This window comes from Taurulus bubalis, assembly GCF_910589615.1.
Source record: "Taurulus bubalis genome assembly, chromosome: 19".
Classification (NCBI taxonomy): domain Eukaryota; kingdom Metazoa; phylum Chordata; class Actinopteri; order Perciformes; family Cottidae; genus Taurulus; species Taurulus bubalis.
Window position 1 is genome coordinate 6,390,021 of NC_136607.1, and position 24,671 is coordinate 6,414,691.

General features: G+C 41.4%; 1 protein-coding gene across 1 annotated transcript in view; it reads right to left on the reverse strand.

The window, feature by feature from the left end:
- Positions 1–17,479, reverse strand: part of LOC306751740 (matrix metalloproteinase-17-like) — a gene marked incomplete at both ends in the record, with an annotated part of 57,323 nt that extends 39,844 nt beyond the window's left edge. Inside the window, one exon of the mRNA XM_079235368.1 lies at positions 17,345–17,479. Within this exon, the coding sequence (XP_079091494.1) occupies positions 17,345–17,479 (135 nt within the window). The remainder of the gene's footprint in view (positions 1–17,344) is intronic.
- Positions 17,480–24,671: the final 7,192 nt, after the last annotated feature.

Genomic DNA, 24,671 nt, shown 5'->3' on the forward strand with positions numbered 1-24,671 from the left:
CCTTGTTTTCTTTCCTCTTTTCATTTGAATACCGGTAGCTGTGCTGTAAATGTGCTGCATTTCATCAATCTCAGCGGCACTTTTCATCACTGTCAATCAGCTGACATTCATCACTTGTGTATACTTGGTGGGGGCACTTTACTGTGGTACAATTAGACAGCGTCCTGAATCAAACTCGTCTGTTGATGTACCACCAACTGCAACAGCAGTCAATTTTCCTCCGCATGTAACCCCGGCAGATTAAGCTCTTGGTCTCATGGCATCCTTTCTATCAAATCTGTTGATCAATGTGTGCGCCTACGTTTCCCATGTTCCACTCACCCCGAGTCCCTTGGCTGGCTGATGTGATGATATATACCGTCAGACAAAACAAACCTGTCAGCTGGCAGAGGTTTTACTGCTCATATGGAGGACGCCTTCTCCTCTGTGATAACTGTCTTAGCAATGTTGGAAATCAGCAAGCAGAGGTTCACCAAGTTTGCAACACAAGATCACGTCCTCTCCTGTCAGTTCAGACACGATTCACAAAAACAAACACGCAAGCCATGTATGCGCATTGGAGAGCTCTGTCAGACTCACGCATGTATTACAATTTGCAAGCAATTACTTGGGAAGTGTGTTTTTGCTGCCATTTGGTATCAATGCTTGCAAGACACTTGTGAGAATGGCCCAGGAGTGGATCGGATTGGATTTTGGGTTCAGAGGATTATAGAATTAATGTGATACTTTGATGTCAGCTATTTACTTCCCTGGATTAGCCACAGTGTATTTCCTCGAAATGCAACGGACTGTTCGTTGCATTTCGAGGAAATACACTGTATCACAAAATCACAAACTCAAATTACCTGGATGCCACTTTAAACACCAGGGAATCTTTAAAAAAAAACCTTGCCACTCCAGACAGACCCTCATTTTATACACTTTTCAAAGATGCCCTGTCAAGTCTTCCTGTAAACAAACACAGTTTCTATTTATATTCAGCGTCTCTCACCAAAACAAATTGTGTGTATCCCTGTGGTCTTAAAATGTGCGCAATGTATTTTTCTTCCAAATAAGACACTTTTCTTTAAAGTTTAAGCCTGCATAGTTTACATCCATGTGTATAGCAGTTTCTTGGTGCGTTACCGGCACCTGTAGGTGGAGTACGATGAAACCGTTGGCGGGAATGTGTATCGAGTAATCCGCGTGTGTGCGTGAAACCTCATGTGCACGCACAAACACACAAGAAACAGGTCCATAGCACAGGTCAGAAACTCCACAAGGTATCTTTGATTAAAATATGGTTTTAAGCAGAAAATGTTGCGGGTGAGAGGGACGCCTGGGTCGGCCTGCTGCCACTGCGACCCGACCCCGGATAAGTGTCTGATAATGGATGGATGGTTTTAAGCCAATACAGGCCCATGACTCTTGACCTAAAAGTTGGACTGGTTCCTAAACTTTAAGTAAACAAACTGCACGAGACGTAAACAAACAGAAGATGCATAAAGACAGGACTCAATCCCTCCCTTTTCCCTCTAAGGGTGACAATTGCTTCAATGCAGCATAAATATGTAGATATGCAAAAGGGCAGGGCAATAAAGTCTCATCTTAAATCCAGATATAACTTATTTCTTATCTCAATTACATACATAGTATGCTTCCTGGTTATTCATTTAATAAATAGTCCTTATAATAGTCCTACTTTTGTAAACTCCTCTTTGAATTAAATACTAAAAGGTACTTAGTATTTTGAAATTTCTCTACCATTCTCCCTTTATTTATAAAATTCATATATACCAGCCGGGGATGGTTAAGAGTGAGGAGTGAGGAGTCAAATGGAGGAGATGATAATCATTTAATGGAAAAAATGAATAGAAATGTCTGGCTATAAACTGACTATGTTAACAAGGATGCACACAAATACAGCGTAATAAGTTTAATAGCAACAGTATGACTTAACTACACTGCGGTGTTCCCATAAGCATAATTCTTGAATCATAGGACCCGCAGAAGTTGAACCATAAAACTGAATTAATGAATTAATACAGTTCTGCACACTGCTGTTTGGAAACAATTTATTTTAACTCACATTTGGGATCCAAGAGAACACTTGAAAATGATTTTCCACCATTATTGTGCAGAAAGAACCGTCCTGAGCTGCATGCACTGTTATATTCTGGGACTTAGAGGTCGGACACGGCAGTTTGTTAATCACATTGACCTACGTGGTAATGTAAAGTGTAATGCAAAAACAAAAACCACAATTCTCAAATGATATATTTTCTGTGTACTATTTCTCCAAAATATAAAAACTGAGGACAATGTTAATATGAAGAAAATGTTGTGTTGTTGTTCAATTTGTGGGCTTCTTGGAGAATACAAAACACAATATTATACATACTTTGATATTAGGTTATATACATGTGACACACCAACTCTCTTCCGAGGATTTCTGAAAATAAATTACCTTGAAATAATATATGGAGAGAAATCCTGTACCGTATATATGATACTTCAGGATTTTGCAAATGTGTGGAGATGGTAGATCCCATATTTCACTTCCCTAGAATATAGTACCTTCTTCTACAACATGCAACTCATTAACACAATTATGCATACATACTCATGTACTGACCCAGGAGCTCATGCAAAAACATAACACAAACATATACTCAAATCTTTTATTTATATCCACACTAAAACAATAATTCGCAGCGGGACATTAACACATGCTGCATCCATATTCTGTTTTCCCTTTCTCACAAATACACACAGAATTGAGGCGTTGAGTCTTTATTATGGGGTTTGACATACTCCCAGTCTGTGCTGCAGTATCTGGATGTGAAGGATAATTTATCTCTAATCCTGAGCCCTGCTCACGGTAAGCCTTTAATACAGTATGGTCTGGAGTAGAACATTCATAAAAAAATAAAAACATTCAGACTCAAAGACGACAGCAATAAAGAAAAGCAGGGCCTAATAGTTGATGGTATTTATAGTATGGTATGGTGTACTTATAATATGTGTACAGCTGGTTATCCTGTTCGACAAAGACAAATACCCAGACTTTCCCAGAATGAAATGCTATTTTAAATGGCTTGTTCCTCAACAGTGATTTGTGTCTGTGGACACAGCAAACTAAGTGAGCGAACTGCTCACCGCTGTTCTGCAACACGGCTGATATTGCCAGCCAAGGACAAAATAGATTTGAGCTAGAAAGCCAGGTTTCATGTGTGTGAGACATTGATTAATGTGGAGCGTTGATGAAGTGCAGATACATCAGTGGAGCGTTTGAAACGGGACGGGTGAGACGGCGAGGCAGCGTGTGGGTGTTTGGGCTTGAGGGAGGTACAATGCAGAGTTTGGTGATTTAATAAAATGTTACTTCTAGGTGTTTTGTTAATAGAAAGACATTTTAAATGTCAACGTTAAAAAAAAGGAAGAAAAAAAAGGTATTGTTAATGGTTTTTGTCATTAGAAAGGAGGAATAAAAGGTCTTCGGGGAAGTATCCAAAATGTTCCTTTTCAACGGGAGCAGCGTGTCTGTGTTTGATTGATGAGCTCTGGTGCAGAACTCTGGCAAAGGGAACAAGAGGAAACTTGCACTGCTTGCTTACAAGCAATAGCTGGACGGCGTTTTGTGAGCAGTGGGATGGAGGATTATGACCCACAAGTGATCATTTCAGAGAGGTTTACATCCCGGTTAATGTAGCTGAGCAGATAATTAGCTACAGCCAGCAAAATCATGTTTGCAGTGCATTTCCTGGGCAAAATAAAACTAAATATTGGGGGTGCCACAATGAAAGCAAAGATATAATATATTCATTTAAAACAAGCTGAGACCAGATGGGTAGCGGTGCACGTTGTTTTCTGTTTACCAAAAGAAAAGAAGATGTTGGAGAAAAGAAGGTAGCCATTTTTTTCTGGCATTTAGTTATGCACAGAGATCTTTTATAACAAGAACCTGGGAACGTGTGAACGCAAGTCACTTTGAAAAGTTTGCTCAGCTAATTAATGTTGAGGTGGTGCTATGCTAAAGGTAAAGGTCTCTGCCTCATTATCTTTTTGACAACTTTATTGTTACTCCTCTGAAGCAATGTTCACACCAGCCTCATCTCTCAGCCTGTTTTCAGTGTGCGGCTCTGGCAGACTCGCAGGTCAAAGGTCACCGTTGTCTAACTTTGACCTGCAGATAGAATAATGACTCAAGATACAGTTGTTTTGAACAGATCACTGTACCGTCATCCAGTTTGCACAATATCACACCACCAGACTACAAACTGCAGCATCAGTCTCACACTATATGCTCTATGTCAGATATGTGACTTCACATCCTTTTCTGGTCCTTTCCTGTAACTATGTCAACTGATACAAAACACACACACATGTGCACACGCACAATGAGTTCTGTGACTATGGTATCACCACGGAAACATCTCTCAAAAGTGGAATCTGTTTTCCCCACCGTGGACCCGGCCTCACACAGTACCTCCCTGTTCAGCTCTGATGAGCAGCTGCTCAGCTCCTTCATCTTCAGCTTCAGGGACAGGAAATGAGTCACTGGGAGACGTTCAACCTTGCGACCTCACTGACTCTCAAAGGGTCGTAAAGTAGCACAGACATTCATATTGTTTACATTTTTCCTGACTACCTTAAAGATAAAAGGTCAGACCTGTGGCCGACGTCTCGGTTCAAAGCACTGCACTCGAGTCAAAGAAAAAGTTTGAAAGGTTGAATACATTTGAAAAGCGGGTGCCCTGGCATTGAAAGTTCTGACATATAATCATGTGCATCCAATAATCAATGCAAATTAGGATCACGCTTTTCCTCGCCTCTTTGGTGCTCTTCGCTGACAACACAACATGACAACTTGTGTTTTTGCTTCATGGAAGGAAGAGTTCCTCTTCAGAGAATCAGTTGTTACTTTGGTTATGCACACAGTGCAATATGTACTTGCAGCTACAGGAAGCAAGCTTAACAATTGGGATTTTCACCGTTATATTACGCAAATAGCGATATTCATAGCCCACTTAATGTTGGAAAAGCCCATCTGATTAAGGGTCAGGCTATCTACACGACTGTCGTCACCTCCCACACCTTCAAGTGGATCGGTTGATGTAATGTCAGCGATCATGCAGGAAATAACCGCATGAAATCAAGACAGAAAAAGCAGAGTTGAATGAAAATACAGATGATATGATAATAATGAACCAAACAGGCAAAAAGGTGGAGCGGAAAAGGTAAATATCTATATAATGTTAATCCTGAAGATTGTTTGACGATTACACATTTATTAATCAGAACCAATGCTCGCTGAAAGTCCAGGGACCAACTGAGGAGGAGAGGGAAAGAGTCTGGACAGATGAACAGCAGGAGGCCGATCCCACCGGAGAACAGGGGCAAGGAGAAGAGGCCGAGGATCTCCCAAGAGGATACATGTGACAGCGTCTCTTATTTGTGATAGAGAGCAATGTATGTTTTTAATGACAACTCACGTAACAATGACAACTATTTTCCAACGGAAATTGCCACGGCTAAGATTTGTTCCTCGTTCCCTGTCCTGACAGCAATAGACTTATAGGGGTGAAGGCAGTTGACTCATCGTATCGGCCTGACTAGAAGATTGTAAATGACTTTGTGGAAACTAAATCTGATTAAGTGGGTATTATATTAGATTATATCCCGGACTAGACATTTTCGTGTTCACTCTGAATGCAGTGGGTATCCATCTCTGCACTGCAGTGTGAACCTGTTACATTAAGAGAGTGTTGCATTATGGGTTGTTTGCAATGTTGCTAGGGTCGCAAGTTTACCTCAATTCAGTTTACTGTTTGTGAACTCTTTTTTAAATTTTTTTAGAATAAGTCAGGCTCAAAAGTGTGACCGCAACATATTTTGCAGCCACGGAAAAAATATGTTGCCGGGTGCAAACCTGTCAGAAGCATATCTAGATATCTTTACTGCAGAAATGGAGTGGGAACCGAACCACCAGTCAAGCAGCCAAGAACTACCGAGGTCATGAAATGTCATGATGATGACCTCAAAAAGAGTCAAACAAATGAGGTAAGTTTCTGCTTCTGGATATGACTGGTATCTATAGTTGTATTGGAGTACGGATCTTTTCCTGATAAAGAAACAGCTTAGACAACAAAGAGAGCTTATTCTTTAAGATTCAGTGAAAAAAAAACACATTTTCCATCTAAATAACATATAAGTAAATAAACACACAGGTGAAAATGTCTCACATCAAGCAATCATTTGCTTCTTATGACTGAGGAAATTTCATTCAACAGAATTCTATCAGAACATCCTTGGGCACAAAGATGCTATCATTATTCATAGCAGTTGTAGCAGCTTCACATTTGATACCAGCAGTTTATTCAGAGAGGGGTGGTTTACTTAACGTGTTACACTGGGATGATGTATGATTCAGGGAATGAACGCTCAAGTGTGTTTGAATGAGAATCCATTCCAATAGCACATCCTGAGCGCAAACACAATTCACTGAAGAAAATGCAGGATTTAGTCTCATTTGTGCAAACAGATGAGATCAAGGAGGGAGAATATAAGAGGATAGAGAGAAAGGGGATTGTGGCGGACGGACAAGCAGCCGGAATGACACACTTTAATCCAACAGAGAACTGATTGCCAGGCGGGAAAAGAGCGGTCATTAATCCATCATTAATCATCCCTCCACTCTGACTTCCCCTCACCTTTCCTCTCACGGCTTTCGACATGTTCATGAAAGTGTGTGTTCAGGGTTTACAGCAATGCAATCTTTTTCTAATTATTTGAAATCCACAAAGTGAAGAGGAAAATAGAGTGCTGCTTTTTTTATTTGGCCCGCTAGACCCCGATTTATGTTTTCATAAATTGTAATATCTGGGCAATTATTTTTGAATAGTTATAATCTAAAATGGTTTCAGGACATCCACTGTTTGAATTAAGATGTATCACATGTGTGTTGATGAGTATACATAATTAAAATGCCGTTAGCGTGGGAACATGTGTGGGTTGTTGTATTAAGAGAGAGAACAGAACTTTATCACACACTTTTACTGCAGTAAACCACAGACGTCTGTCCGTATTCAGTTTTTAAAGAACCTCACGCTCAAAAGCGGCATTGAATCTTCGTCAGTCGTCAGTAAAAGTTCATTGACCAATTCAGTCAACTCAAAATAAATGAAAGAGAAGTTGGAGAGAAGTCCAACCTCGTTCTCAACAATCTTTGATTCCCACAGCAGCAGAAAAGTAATCAGTGCTCCGTGATCAGTTCTGCCATTAACGAGCACAGATCAGAAGAAAAACACAAACACGTATTCACAGAAACATGAGAATAAAGTATTTAAAATCTCATTATCCACAAACACATTCCCAACGTTTTATTTCACAAGACAATCGATGCGTGGTTATCGTTATGCTAAGTGTGTTGCTAACGTAGAACTCGTAATATTGCTTTTATGGACCGAAATTCTAGTTCATGATATCGGCTTGATTTCCACAGACACACCTTTTAGTTTTTTCAAGACCGATATTCATCATGTTTACCATTCTTTATGGATTTTACAACGATATGATTCACATGCTGTTGACCAAGTGACTGTTCAACGTGACAGATGGTGTCACACTGTTCACACTGGTTAGGTATGTTTAGCAGTTATTGATTTGTAAACTGTATTTATTGAAGGTATATGTCATGATTTTAAGTAAATAACTGTCTAATGGCTTTGTTAAATCAAGTTTGTATAATAGTTGGAGTGGTCAGTTAATGACATTTGTCTGGCAATCAGACAAAACTTTATTTGATTGTATTTTACTTGTCGTTTGTTTTTAATTGTATTGTTTTACCACACATTTTTCAATATCTATTACCAGAAGCATATTTTGAGCAGTCCTCTGCACAACCACATTTATTTAACTGTAACAAGCTGATGATGAATGTTGTTGTTGCAGCAGGAAACGCAACTTCTGGATGCATGGGAGTCCGCCTGAATTCTGTCACTTCATTTTTAAAAACGGTGAATTATTCAGTGAAAAATAAAAACAATGAGCCTCTTGCGAAAGAATGGATCTACAGTACATCCACACCATCGTTTTCTTTTTATACCTCCAATTATCCGGCCCAGTTTTTATATTTAGCAGCATTTATATAAGATTTCCTGTTGATGTATAATGGACTTGGCAAATGGCATTGCCTCTGCTTAACAACGGACAATGTGACAAAGAGCCTCTGTAAAAAGCGGGTGTCCCTCAGAGCTGAAAGGGCTCTTCTGCAAAACATCTCTACATTAGGTCTCAACATTATGCAAATTAATCTTTAGCTTTAGATTTTGTCCGCTAAAAAATCTTTACAACTTTTGAGTCCCAATCCAAACAGGAAATTAATTGCGGTTTTGCCCGACAAGGACACAGGAGGACGTGGAAAGTTGTACAGCTTGGTTTCGACTGACGTATTTCAAAAAGAGACTTCATTTTCAATCAGAAGTTATTTATTTAAAAAAGTTATTTAAGTTATTAACTATTTTCCTCAGATTGCAGGCAGCAGATTCACAGTCACACACTCGCCACCCTGCTGAAACAATCCATCTCATCACTTTCTCTCCCGCAGACACAATGAGCAATACAATGAGTCTGATTTGTGAGAATGATGCAGTACACACTGATGGACGTCCTTATTCTGACACACAGTTTCCATTCAGTTAGGAGTGAATGTCATTTCCGAGACACATGGGAGGAAAATCTGTCCTAATTTGCATGTTTGCGTGTGTGAGAGCGTGGCATCAGGGATTAGGATGCGACTGTAAGTGAATCATCTAATCCCTGGTTTAGGAACAGCTGACTGTACAGAGAGCTGCGACTCAACTACTGTGTTCCTAGAGGCAGCGAGGAGGAAGGAGGAGAGACGGAAAAGTGACAAGAATACGAAGACAGAATGACACGGGGAGAGAGAAAGAAAAGAGGATTGTAGAGAAGAAAAGAGTTCGTAAAAAAGTAATACAGAAAATTAAGAAAAAAGTAATATAGATAGAGAGAATCTGAACGGAGGATGGCGAAAAGAAACCGGGTTGAAGCAGGACACTGCAGAATATATTTAGATGCACTGCAACAAGCTAGGGCCTTGTTAATCACGCATTTGTAAACAGTGCTATGAGAAAACCGTGCATGCTCAAATTGCCACACCTAGCCTCATCCATCAGTGTGTGTGTGTGTGTGTGTGTGTGTGTGTGTGTGTGTGTGTGTGTGTGTGTTTCGAAGCACTCCTGACAACAACACAGAAACCTCTGCCAGTCGAAATTAATTACACACACAGAACAGCCAACTTGTTTGATTGATTGTCAAATAATAAAAAAGTGGACCGACATATTGTTTGCAATGATGACCGGCCCTTCCGTTTCCGACAATATGACAGCGTTTTTTTTTTTAGGGACCTCAGGAACCTCTGCTGAGACATTTAATCTCTGCCTCGTTCAACACGAGCAACATTTGCTTGATCTGTGCCGGCAGCAACTCACCTCTGTTTTTGAGAGGCCAGCGACATGGCATCCCTGTGCACATTCAACATTCAAGTCCTATCAGCTCTGTGTTTATCCACTCCTGTGGCCAAATAATGCTCAAAATGCATACAACCCTGCCAATACAAAGGTGTATTTATAACAGACAAAATCCTGTCTCAGTATGTCAGACCATTAACCTCAAATACCGAACTCAAAATAGAAGTAAGGATGGATGGAGGGAGATTTCTGGGTCTGAATGAAGGAGTGAGGGATGATATAAGGAGAGAAAGAGATGCAAAAGAGAAAGGGGACTTACAGGAACGGTCAGCCAGAGATTAAAGACATCAATTAGGACTTCTCCCTGTAACTGGAGGTATACAGAGGTAAACATGTCAGTGTCTCCATTGAGGGGAAAAAGACCCAACACCGTCTGAGAAGTTCTTAATGTGGCAAACCACAGACACAAGGATTGAATACAACATACCAAGTGTCCTCTGAGAGTGCAGATCATGGAGAAGACGGTAAAGTAAAGACACACAGAACCCTACAGACAGATGACCAATGATGACTGACCAAGTCAATCTTCATTTTGTTCTCTTATCGGCTGAAGATAACCTGCGTACGGCAAAGTTACCATCTGGGCACATGTCCATCATACTTGTCTTAGACGGATTCTACTTGGATACTGACGGCACGCTTGAGAATGTGCAGGCTCAAAACTCTGAATGCAACTTTGTGAAATCTCAAACTACATCACAACGAAAAGGACATTTCATGTCATTCAATAATTATTGATCTTTCAAAAACTGTAAATGCGTTTAATCTCTGTGGCCTTTACGGATATGGAAAAATACGTCAATCAAATACACTATGGGAACCAGGGACAGAATACATCATATAGTAGTGTTTTATTAATATACCAATGTGTATGTTGACTTTAACAATAACACGCATAATAATCTGCAGCACACAAAATGGTGTGGTATGCTATGCATCTCTGTAACTGTTTTCAAGTTGGGATATAGACATGAGCATGTATTTATGGCCTGTCCTTATATGCAGTTCTTAGAGCCAACACGGAAGCTATGCAATAGCTGCCATGTGTCACTACGCCGACCCGACAGAGAAGACAATGTCCCTCTAGTGTTAGCTGAGGAATTCCGGCAACTGGCATGTCTGCAGCTAGTATGCACATGCAAAAATACCTCACACATATTATGTACATGTGTGCGTTCGCCTCTATATGTATGCAACTCTATTTTTAAACTAAACCCTAAACGAGCATGGCTCTATTCCACGAGGTTTACTCTAGTCCAGACTGCAAATCACACAATCACGAGTAGCACTTCACATTCAGCAGACTGCTAGTGGCTCATTATATTCACTTGATCGCAAGTGGAGTATCAACACTGGACTAAAAGGAAGTGGGTTTAATTGTCAGTGGCAGTTGGATGGAGACATATCTTATCTCTGCCACCCACTCAGTTCCTCACCCGCTGCTGTCTTCATTTCACTTGGACCTTCAGAGAAATGAGATCATGGACACAACAACGGTCTGGAAGTTCACTCCACAGATGATAAGCAATCGTCCACCCCCCTTTTTTCTTTTCTTGTCATCATCCGCTCGGCTATGACTTGTTTAGAAGTGACACATGAGACAAACTATGAGATCACCCGTGTGGCGGCGGCGCACGCAATCAAGCACGCGCACGGTTTATAGCGACGCACACAAGAAGAAAGTGACACACGCACAAAACCACATTTTTTTAAATCATTCTGCCAATTTCTGCAAGCAATTTCAGAGTAGCTTTGTTGTTGCTTTGGGGTTTTCTTGATCGTACTATTAAAGAGGCCTATTGGCAGGACTATAGATTATTGTAGGCTTCAGCATGTGAGGCAGCGCTACACCAGAAACCACCGTAATTACAAGATCTGGTCGGCCCTTTGAATAGCAATGCAACCGAAACCTTGATCTGGTCAAAGGCAAGGAGGAGAGGCGGAGCTCCTGGGGTTAAAATAGAACTGTCCACATGGAGTTGATTTGAGGTTTTCTATATGGGAACCCCAGAGTGGGTCTGCTCGGGTAATGAAGTCAGTTCAAGCTATTGGAAAAAAGTCTATCGCGTGCAACTCCGTTGTGGCATACAGAACTCACTTGTCCACAATATTAAAAGCACGACCTCTGTACAGATCAAACAGAAAGTAGGCTTGCATCTGATCTCTGCCTCTGCGAATGGAAATCTTTAAATATCCACACATCCTTGAATCAAAAGCACACCATTGTACTGTTAAACAAGGCAGCACAGCAGAGAGAGGATGCATTTGTTTCTTTATACATAACATGAAATGCACGTACACAAATTCCCCCAGAGCAACAGGGGCCTGTTTCACAAAGATATTTTAGACTGGTCTGTAGTGTTGGCTTAGATAAGTCTGAACTAACAAAGAAACACTACAAAAGCATTCTCTCTCAATCATCCCTTATGCACCAGAAGTGTGAGACTGTGTCTATATCAGCAGAGACCCTGCCCTCTGCCTGTATTTTCTTATTTTGCTTTTGCTGTGTGTCGGGATGTGCAAGCGGACAAAGCTCGTTCCAACACGATAGCAAACATCTGGGGTTGCCGTGTGTGATGCTGCAGGTGGTACACTGGGCTGGGGACGTGCACTTTTGGTGTCGCTGACAACTTTACATGTTGTGTTTGCAAAGAGTAAACTACAGTTCCTTGTATGGTGGCCTCTGTTTAAAACTCATGTAATCACATCCTCAGGCTACGCTTTAATAAAGACCCATGTTTCCTTTGCACACAGAAGCCATCCTGAGCCCGACTGATCCCTGCCACATTAAGGAGCCTCAGCATATCAGCTCCGCTACAGGTCTGCACTGTGTTGAGCTTTTGCACGAGTTTTCCCAGTAAAATGTCTCTTTAACAGTACGAGACAGGGATTTACGATTTTGGTTAAAGAAAGGGCCAGAAACAAATGTCTATAAATGCCTGACCTGCTACTTACAAAGCGTAACTGGCAGGCTTTCCAGTCTATATTATCGACTTTAAGTCACATATTTACCCAAATATATTTTGTGTTCTCATTGACTGAAAATGACGAGCAGAAGTGTCGCAGCTGCCACGCATCAGTTCCACGCCGCCGTGCTGCAGTAGCAGCCAATAAAGTGTCAGGGCCCTTTAGATCTTTGTTGAAGCGGCCTCTAAGGATATAATGAACTCTGACAATCTCCTCAGAAACGAGCAACTCCTCGGAGAACCGTTTCACTTTGCAAAGCCGCGACGACAGATCGGATCGGAGCGGATTGAAGGACCGGTCGGTTTCCACAGTGTCTCCCTCTTCCTGAGAAGCTGTGGATGTGCTACATGCTGACCTGTCTCTTGTGCTCTCTGTCATTTATTGCACAATGATACCATTCTATACTGATGTGCAGTTATCTACCAGTTTGACATCCAAGGTAAAAAATAAAAAGGATGTCCTTGCCCTGGATTTCAGCTCCAAGATACGGACAGGAAGGTCACACAGCGTGATGGCAGTGGGTGATCCGGCACACTGCAATGATTTGAACTAGCGTTTGGTGCTCTTCTACTCATCTGTAGTCACGCCACAGCTGTTTGCAACAATTATTTAAATGATACGCAGTCACACATTCAAATATAGTCGCAATGATATATATTCCCTTTCTTTTCGTTTCATACGTTTCCTGTTTTGACCCTGACTGGTTGAGTACTTATTTCAGCACAGCAAGTTCTTCATCGTACTCGACTGTCACCGCATCCAGTTTTCTCTTTGAGCCCCATCCACCCCTGGGCCTCTGGGTGCAATCAGAAGAGCCCATGATGTGCCGGAGGAAGAAAGCCTCTCATCTAGATTGTAGGAGGAAAATTGAAGAAAGGAGACTGAAAGACTGAGGGGGGACAAATATGATACTGGTGAAATGTGCACTCATGGGAGGCGAAGAGGGAGCTAACGAGGCCTGGTGGTACTGGTGCCGGGCGGGCTAGCTGCATGTGAACTCAATATTATGAGGCCTAGCAGGAAGGGAGAGTAAGTAGGACTCGTGGTTGAAGCTGGCGGAGGAGGGTGGCGGCTTTTTTTTCTCTCTCTCTCTCTCTCTTCTATACAGTGCCGACCAGATGGTGTTCTCATTGAAGAAATTATGAAGCAAAAAGAGAATTAGAAGCAGACTGGCAGGGTGTGGTTGTCCCATCAGGACGCACACTGGGTTTTATTTTCTTACAATACATTAAAGAAACGACAGAAATGAACTGTTCCTTGCTGAAAGAGATTAAATGCCACACAGACATCCTTCAAGGTCAGTTTCTACAGGATTATATAGTGTGTTAGCGGCTTTTATCTGCAGCAGATCTGGTCACCTCACTCTTCAATTTTAAGCCAGCTGCTGAAGCAAAAGCACAGCATTGCTTCTGAATAGTCCTCCAAGGACCTCAGTTGTTCTGTGCTAGCGCAGAAAACAGCAAATCAGGGGTTAAATCTGATGATGAGCAAAGTGCAGATTACATTATAGCTGTTACGGAGCAGTTACCTAAAATGCTGCAATTGCAAATTGGTGCACAGCAGTCATATTTTGGGCTTAGATAACAGCAAAACTAGCAGCTCGACGCCTCAGAGCTGTGCTAAAGTTGGTGGTTTCAGCTGATTACAGCCACGGTGAACAGTAGATAGGAGGAGAGGTAGATACATCGAGCGCCGGGCGATGCAGCGCCGTGACTCTGATGTGCAATGAGGGCGGGGAGCAGCAGAGCTGGAGATCAGGACACGGTTCTGTGAGTAGACGGTTGTTTTTGTGGTCCGAGTCCCAAATGTATAGCACTTACTGTGAACACAACTGGGCCGAGCTGGGAGAGCCCACTCAAACCCTCAACAACCAATTATCCCGATCTCAACAGCTGACAGCAGTTTCATCAAGGCGGGAGAAGTCTTATTTAAAAGTCAATCAGGCAGTCACTGGGGAGGAGGGCGTCTGCGGATGGTTGCTCATCCGTCCATCCGGCTGTCCAACTCCCCCGGTCCCTCTAAAGCCCTTTTTACAGTCAACCAACAATCGGAGGGAAATCTGCGTGTGTCTTTGTTAACAAGACCCGTTATCACAGTCAAGCGTATACGATCACATTCACTGCGAGGATAAAAACCAGTCACACGACACACTGGGAAAAAATGTATGGGAAACTGTTTTCACAAGCGATTTCTCATTTGAATGCTACACATGTGGTGCTTCTCCAGTGTGAGGATTTTCTGTTTTTATAACTGTATTATTTTTGGAGCTTTTGGATTGTTGAGGGTAAAAACCCAAGACATTTTTGAGACATCACTCGGGTATTGGGAAACTGTTGTTTTTGTTATGTTCTGAGATTTTGTCGACAAAACAACAATTCAAGCAAAATGTGGCGCCAGCAGACTTCTAACTACTGAATTCCACTCTTCTTGACTGTAAAGACGCTGAGGCATGACATCTCTAAGGATTTTACACGTCCATGTTAAAGTCCCTGTCTGAATTAAATGAAGTTTATAACTTTGTTAACATGTCCAAATGGAGTCGTGTATGCTATAAGACATATAATGAGCGAAATAAACAGCCAAGACTGCATACCTAAGAAACCAATTTGGTCAATCAGTAGGGAGGGGCTTCCCTCATCATGAGCTTAACGGTGAAACAAAGCGTATCAGAGGACAGGTGGAGCCAAATGTCAGTATTTTGTAGGTTTCATTCACGTGCGACCTGCTTCACCTGGCCTGAGCAGCGGCGGTGGGCGGGGCCAGATTCAGAAGTTCTCAATGGGGAAGAAACAGCATGTGCTTGCAGCCCATTTTGAGAGTTGTTTGTCATTTTGAACGTGGGGAAAAAACATGCAGTAACAAAGTATTAATTATAGCAAGGTACTTTTTTTCAGACTTTAAAATGTGTCTGGAGGAGATTTTTTAAACTGGGAGAAATGTGATTGAAAAATGAAAGCTATTCAGAATGAACTCAATGGCATTTACAAACATGTCATTTTTCAATCTTAAAAAGAAATCACCTTAATTTAAACCTGGAGTGAACAATACTTGGATGTCAAAACCAAATTGGATTTTCTTCAAGAATATGTTAAATGTTTGTTTGTGCTGCCAATCTACGTTGACAATACGGATTCAGCACTCGGCGGCTTTAAGCCACTTTCCATTGTTTTGGTTTGTAGTTTCATAAGAAAAACAAACTGCTCTCGGCACAGGAACTCATACAAACCGGTCGTACGGCATGAAATGATGAAGGGAAGAAGTGAACACATGACCGATGAGCAAACTTTAATACCTCAAGATTAAAAAACACAATTTGTTTGCTCCAAAAACTTGCTGAACGAAACCAGGAACAGAACCGCAGTGGATTTCCTTCTTCGATGTGTGGTGGGAAAAAAGAGCCCCAGCGATGCCCATGCTGCTCTGTTTCTGCTGGATGAATAAGAAGCCAAGTGTTTGCTCACACACTCAAACAGAGCTTGATAAGGAATAAGATGGTATCAAGGCAGCTTTAAGGATTGCCTGTTCAAACAGCATTCGCATCCAACAACAAACTGAATCTCCAGAGTAAACACACATTAAAAGCAATTACTTTTCTCAATGAAAGACACGCAACGGTATTTAGCAGTGATGCCGCCTTACAGCTGTGGCCCTGTGTCTTTGATTGAGCCATGGGAACCTTGGCTCAAAAGTACAATAATGCTGTTTTTAAAGCCAAGTACTACGCTGCACACTCCTTCTGGTCCCCCAGGGACGTGTCCTCTCCTCTTGTTGTCTTCTACAGCTGGTGATAGATGACACATTGCTCCTCTATGTGCACTCCAGTCCTAAACCAGACCATGTGAGGGACGATTCAAGTCTGCAGCTAAGAGTATCTACCATCAAGGTTGTCTCCTGGCAGCACACACACACACACACACACACACACACACACACACACACACACACACACACACACACACACAGAAATACCTCAGCAATGTCTTTACTTACAAGGTTCATCATCAAGCTCCTGTCACCGAAATAAAAGGACAAAATGCAGCTGAAGACACACACGAGCGGCATGAACATGGATCCATCCAAATGAGACGTGTGTTGATATTACAGGCATTAAAACAAACAATTAATTAGGATGTTGTCTCGAGAGTCACCAATTAGGAGATACTTGTTTTAATGCTCCGCTCATTAACATCCAAAGCTGAAATATATTGTGAGTCGACCCCCATCAATGAAAGATATAGCCTTAATTTGCTCAGATACAGTGCATTGGGTGAGTCTAATTTGTTATCATACCATTGCCTGTTTTATTTAATGTGTTAAATATCTGCTGCTCCATGACTTCTCATTACAAACAACCCTATTTTTAATGCAGCAGTTGTATAGACTTGGCATCAGGTGACAAGGATTTTGAAGGCATGACTGAGAAGAGGAAATAGCCAACGTCTGATGTCTTGGTGTGACACTGTGCTGGATGTGAGCCCCGCGTGTCACTCATCAGGATATACACACTGTGTCAGCATGCTGTGGAGGAGGTCGATATTCCGCCAAGGTAAATTGCATTTACATATATTTATTGCAAGGAGATCTGCTTTGGAGAACAGGCTCCTATTTTATGTTCCATCACATCCAAGCTGAACGCCAAGTGAGTGTTGAAATTCAGATCAAGTATGGAGAGGACAGCATCCAAAAAGTGGGGCAAAGTGCCATCTCTGAGAGAGAGAGGGTGTCAGTATCACCACTCTATACTAGGCTGTCAGTGGTGCTATTAAGTGCACGAACTTTTCATCTCCACATGTTCAAAATGTGTAGGAAAAGTTGTAGAAAATATGTATTTAAAAAAACAAACTTACCACCCCAGTGTCCAGCTGCTCGTTAGTCAGAGACGGAGCCGCTCCAGTCAGAGGTAGAAACCACAATATCTGCACCAGCAGGAGCATCTCCGGTGAAATATTCCTCATCCACTTGTGAAGCGCCACAGAAATCATGGTGCCCTGTGACAGGCGGGTCCTGCGGGGCTCAAGACAGCGACCCCGACAGCCGCATCCACGGGGGTGAAACCACACGCCGACGCTCGCGTAAAACGTGTCCGTCTACCTCACTGTTGAGCGCAAACACATGAAACACATTCAAACCGAGATCGGTTAGGATTTAGAAGTTTTTTTTCCCCCCCACGACACTTGTAACTACTACGTGGTCATTCTCAGATAATGAAAAAAAAAGAAAAAAAGACGTGTGTTCTCGTCCTATATCAAGTCCATCAGGGGCGATATCCCTGCAGCAAGAAGCGCGAGGTCCCCTCCTGCCCGTGCAGTCTCGAGCACTGGAAAATGAAAGCAGCTGCGTGCGGTTTTGTCCTGAGCAGCGGCGGAGACGGCACGTTGACGCGCACACGGCGAGAGTGAATGGAGTATTTTGGCCCCCACGGAGGAGGAGGAAGAGGTGGAGGAGGAGAGGAGTTCAGCCCACTTTGAACACCAGCGGATTCATGACGCGCCTCGTGCGCAATTTGAGAGTCTCAAGGGTCGAGACCAAAAGACATACTTTGCCTGTGTTGCTTTGATCATCGCTGTATGACAAATGTCTCAGTGTCGAGTAGGTTGGAGATGCCTTGGAGAAAGGATGAGTTTTAGCTTGCGTTTTATTGCATCTTTATTGACACCCCTAAACCCCCCAAATAGGCTGAGGTGAGGTGAGCAACATGTGAATAATGAAGGTATTAATACTAGAGCTGTGTTTGAAATTGCATACTTTTTCTTTTTACTTTAATTTGATACGGCATATGCCTTTACAAAGTATGTACAGTTGCATGCATTATGCATACCATTGGGACATACTATTTCCTCCTAAAATGGCACCTTGCATTTTGACCCTCTTGCTCTCATATATGCTGCGCAAAGGATCATGGGTCAGAATAGCCAGATGAGCATGCTGTCTTTCAAACTGCATTCATGCTGTTTTGTTTTTTTGGCATATTGCATTTGACACACTATGTGTTAAGATGTACTACATATTATTCTGGTACACAACATAATATGGTAGTATGGGTAAAACCATTTACAGACGTTTTTAGCCACATAGCTGTCGACCATTTGGTCCACCACTGTGGTTCCCACTATGGGATGGATAACCATGGGATTTGACAAAGTCATCAGTGCATCAGGATGAATTTTAATAACTCTGGTGATCCTCTGACTTTTCCTCTAGTGCCACAGTCATTTCAACATTTAAATGTGTGTTTTTCAATACTTTTGGTTTATGACCAAATGCAAAACTATGGCCTTTACTTATTGTTACTGTTTTGTACGTTACAATCACATGTTTAACATTCTGAAGTAAGATGGTGAACATGGTAAACATTATGCCTGCTTAACATTAGCATGGTAGCATTTAGCTCTCACCGTTGCAGGGTCCTGGAACAGTTGTCTGCTTTGACTTGCATGGCTCAATTTCCCAAATGGTTTCTCCTGAACTCCCCCTCCTAGTCATTGTATATGTCTGAAAGGTACAGCGCAGAACTGACAATGTAATAACAAAGAGCGTTCAGTATGAAACAACAATCTAATAATATTCATGTCCTGGTATAAGATAGGATATACTTTATTGTCACACAGGGAAATTTGTCTTGGGCTCCAAGTCGCTGCGTCACACAATAAACTTGCCAGCATCCCAATCCACATGCACAACATAGAACATAGATCACACACACACTCACGTGTTTAAGCATGTGTATGCATGTCGTCATGAATAATAACATAATAAAACCAGGTGTGATTAACACAGCTAAGGAATAATCAAGTCACAATAAAATAGTCCCCAATAAAATCATATCATATAATACTACGTGTTGCTATTTAATATTTTGATGGACGAGGGAATTAATACATTTTAATACCGATTTAGCCTTCAGATTGGCACTGAACTATCTGCCTGAAGGCAACACCTGGTATTCTGGTAGAAGCTGCGACAGGGTTTTAAATGATAGAAATGATTGAGATAAGGCCTTGGCAGGGAGAGTAGAAAGGAGTAAGTAGTCTATGTCTTTAGTCTTGAAGCTCTGAATGCAGCCTCGAGTCAGCTGACTGATTTGGGGTTTCTCTTTCACTGCCATCAGAGAGAAATCTCTCTCACGACAAAATACTAGTATTATTTCCTGTCCACACCTTAGTTACTCAATGCCATTTGTATCATCTTTGTCATCTTGTAAGTGGGTGGCCTAAAGATGTCAATTTTTTTTTTTTTTTTATTAAACAAGGACAAATATTGCTGCTACTATAACTACTGGCACTGTAATGATAATACAGACTTTGAATTAAGATGTAGTCAGTGAGCATTCACAGAGTTAAATTACACCAAATTAAATGTACATATCAGCGGAAGCTATAGTCACTGAAGTATCGGAGCTACATATGTTTCTAAAAAGCAAAGATGCTTTATTTCGTACCCCTGATTAAACTTTTATTTTCACCATATTTGGGAAAAACATCAGAAAAGAAGAAAGCACAAAACTATTTGCTGAGCAGCAGAGATAATTATTGCATGAAACAATGGTATAATCCCACTGCTTTCTTCCTCTGGGAAAAGACTAATGCACTTATGTGTGTCTGTTGTGTTGCATAATATTACAATCCACCAGGTAATGAAGGAACACACTGTGCTGACTAACAATCGCTAAGCGCTACATGCCCCTGTAGCACATTAACCAATTTAATGGAGCCACCTCATGGTTGATGCGCCACTCAATTAAAGAATCTGAATACAAATATGAACGGAGTGACTGTCGATTGTTTTAAAGTCACCATGCTCTTGTTCTGGGTAAGAACACACTCATGCACTGATACAGACACTTCCAGTTCTTATTCAGATCCATTACAGCAGTCATTCATCACTGATCCAGAAGGGAAAGACGTGAAAGATGTGTTTTCTGCTCAGCAGCATTAAGTTAGAGCGCTGGAGGCTGAAAACATCTCAAGCTTACCGCCTCCAGTCCCAGTTAGACTTAGCCGCAATATTATGATAATTGTAGCAGCTGAATATTGTGTCTCATATGTCATGCTAGCAAAAAGAAGCTTCAGTCATTCAGTTTCACATTAGCGGAAGGTTAAAACATCAATTCACTCATCTCAGTCTGCAGTCCACGTTTCACCTGAAGTGCTTCAATATCATCAGACTAATTCCCAGAGAACGTTAGGACATTTTCTTTGGTCAGATCATATAATTATTGGAAAACCCATTGCCCAGTGCGGACATGGACTGAATTGAGTTAGTTGGCTGCCATTATTACACATGCAATTTAATATTTATTGCAGCATTTTGTGCCAAGTTGGCTGTAGGCCTCTTGCACTGCTGAGGTTAAAACTTAAAAGATAGATGGAAATTGTGAAATATCTGTATTCACCATTGCATATACTGTCATGCAGTATCACTGAGGAGAGAAGAGATTTTTTTTGTGTGGCTTAGTGTGATTGTGTTTGAACACGGAGACATTGTTGTATAATTGTAAATATGAAAAATGTGTAATGCATAATTGTCTTTTATGTTATTCTGTGTGTTTAAGCTAAATCATGAAGACTTGAAAACAACCTTCGGAAGAGTTGCAACACATTCTCACATTTTTCTTACAATTTATTTTAGTAAGTTACGTATGTAGCGTTAGTTAGTAAGTTACGTAAAACACAATGATGATGATGATGATTTGAGAGCGATCTGGTGGAATATGAATGCTGCCTCTGAATATGGACAATTAAACACCTTGTCCGATTAAAGTTACATCGGCACATAAAATAGAGCTCCTTAATGCATATATGTGCTCTGCATGTGTGCAACATTAATATGGATTAGTAAATTAATAAATTATCACTATCAAAAGACATTCCCACCATTTACATGCTAACAGAAAGGACACTCCCTCGGGCCTCATAGCTTTGGGAAAACCATCACCGAACAATTTAAGCAAAGATAAACATACAGTATGCAAATTAAATATTTATCAATATCGTATCATCAGTAAGAATCAACATGGCATTTCTCTATACAACTATAATCCACCTAATCATGTTGGAATCATATTTGACCAATCATTTGGCAGAGTGACTCGGAAATTGGCGTCTGTTTACACTTCCTTCCATATGCTCTCCATTTCATTAAAACAGATAACAGCCTACAGAGATTCTATTTTTGCTACTTTCAGCAAGTCCAGTGGTGCAGCAGTGACAATAGCGAAAGATAAAGTCCTTTTTCTGGCACCTACAAATTCAGTTTGTGGTGTTTAACATAGAGTTTTACGCCACCATGCACAAACCGAAATACATTATTTTTAGCCTGAGCTGTGGTGTAAATCATGTTTCCAATACCATTATTTAGTTTGTAGGACTTGTCAATATCACTCGGACGGTACACTAAATGATGCTAATGGTTCAGTTGTAATGCATCAATGTTCCACGGGGTATGTGCATGTGTTACTGCCTCCAGTGCATCTCCTTCCCATATCTCTCTTCTTCCTCATTCTCTCAAAGCCCGTCTCACCCAATCTTTCTGTCACAGGCTCACAGACTTTGATGTACAGTTCTAGTAAGTCGTTGGGACTGCCCCACCATAAAATCCATCGTGGAAGCACATGAGGCGTTTCCAGGACTTTATGAACACTCTCGGTGAGTGGGCCACGCTTCGGGAAACAATCCATAATTAATGATTGTGTCTTTAAAAAAATTGGGGACAGCGGAAGGAGCCAAGAAGAAAAAATTGCAAGACGCTTATTGTTTCTTGGGATGGAACGTCTGGGTTCGGACTGAGATATATCAACAACAATTAGATGGATTGCCTTGAAATGTTGAACAGACATTCCTAGGAGAACGAAGCAGACTGATCCTTTGAGTTTTTTTGTCTTGGGTTTCACTTCTTCTTGCACTCTGTGGACAATTCTGCAACAATATTTTTGATGTCAGGCAGAGATCAGTGGTTTGGATTAATCAGACTCACAACTCCTTATAAAGCATGCCAGTACTTCTCTTCTCTTTAGTCCTCAGCAGTAAACACTTCAGGTTGAATTCTCTCTGAAACAACTCCATGTCACTAGACAGTGATTTTCAACCACTGTGCCGCAGCACACCAGTGTGCCGTGAGAGTCAGGTGTGCCGTGGGAAAATGTCCAATTAAAAAAATACATATATATTATTTAGTTGCCGCAAATAATTTTCTATTATTGAGTGTCTGAGCCTGCAATATAATGGCTGGTCTAGTAATGAAATACTCTCCAGTGCCAGTAGGTAGCGCAATAATGACCTACCGTATATGCTGTATTATGCTACAATGTGACATTAATAATAATGACCTACCGTATATGCTGTATTATGCTACAATGTGACATTAATAATAATTACCTATATATGCTGTATTATGCTACAATGTGACATTAATAATAATTACCTATATATGCTGTATTATGCTACAATGTGACATTTTGGAACTCTTTGGGTTGTTGGTGTGCTGTAGGTTTTTTTTATTGTAGAAACTGCGCTGTGGTTCAAAAAAGGTTGAAAAACACTGCACTAGACAGTGGCCGAGGCTGACTGTTGTTTGTTTGTCACCCAGGGGCGACTGATTGTGGCGACTGCACTTACGGTGACATCACATGAAAACCTCTGAACTGATCCCTGCTCACAAGCACTGCTCTCTAAGTTACACTTGCAGCTGTGGAGGGCACTCCTTTTTAAGGGGGAGGGTATAAATAGGCAACCTGTGGGACATGCTGGCTGTGTCCTCCATGAGCAGGAAGTGCAATCATAATGCATGATAGACGTCGCGCTCACACGGCTGGTGTGTCTTACGATGTGTTGTTAGGTCAATTCTGCTCAAGCAAAACAAACAGTAATTGAATAGTTAACTTCTACTCCACACAGGTTTCCGTGAGGCTTTTGTCATGTTTTTGAGCATCTGCATCTCAGCAGTGGAAGCAAATGTATTCAGTATAGTTTTGTTTCTTCCTCATATTCGTACAACGCCTACAAACGCTCCGTTTCCCCCCAAAGTTATTTGAAGGACATTTACCTGCATGCTCATAAATCGCTGTCTCTCCTTTGGCATGCCCAACTGTCACAGTGATTCAAAATAACGTTTTTTTGCCTTTGGCCATGTGTTCGCTGTCACCTGTCACTTCTTATGAAGTCAGTCAGTCTAAGGAAGTTGATGATATGGGACACAAGAAAGCTCAGTATGATAAGCACTTTAAGCCAAGCTCAAACTACTGGAGTTTAAAAATCCTCACCTGCAAGCATTTGTACTCGCTCTAATTTCAATCATGCATACGCTATATTTGAATTGACGTAAACAAAATGAAGACTGACATGGTGCAACGACTTGCTGTAGTGATTCTTCGCAGCAAGAAAAGAACCCAAAGCAGACGGCTAAATGGGTCAGGATGAGAAATGGTTGGGAGGCGAGGTCAACGTGGGTTGTCTCTTTGATATATATGAGAATTGGAGGTGAGATTTTAACTGCCAGTTTTTATATCAGTTTTGATATTATTGGGGCGGCCTGAGAGTCTGCAAGTCTTTGGGAGGTTTACATGGACTGTACTTGTATTGCACTTTAACATCATCCATCATTTCACCCATTCACCCATTTAGACCCTGATGGCATGCATGGTGCTATTTGGGGTTAGCCCTATAGGACACATTGACATGGAGCCGGGGGAAACAAACCGCCGATCCTGTGATGTGAAGGATGACCCTCCTCTATCACTGAGCCACAGTCGCTCCTGAATCTGCAAACCCTCTCAGATCACCAGATAATCCCGGCTCACCGGGTGGAAGTCCCAGACTTTCTCCTCTACTTGTCAGGAGGGGTGAATCTGGGACGGCTGACATTAGTCTTGCTAAAGCTTTCTTTCCACATTTGTATTTACTTCCATCTCTATGGAACCCCAAAAGTGTAAACAAAATGTATTATGAAATAAATAATAATATGAATAAATTGCATAAAATATATAAATGAAGGGCATATTGAAGAGTTTGTGCTTCCATAAATCTCCAATCCTCCTGTTTGACCTCTATTCCCTCTGCACTAGACCTGTTTTCTACTCAGTGTGTGGCAGTAGGGAATATATCAGGGGTTTTTCTTTTTGTATAGTAATGTAAGATTTGATAATGTCAGTTGTGGCTGTAATCGTAAATTGAGTTGATA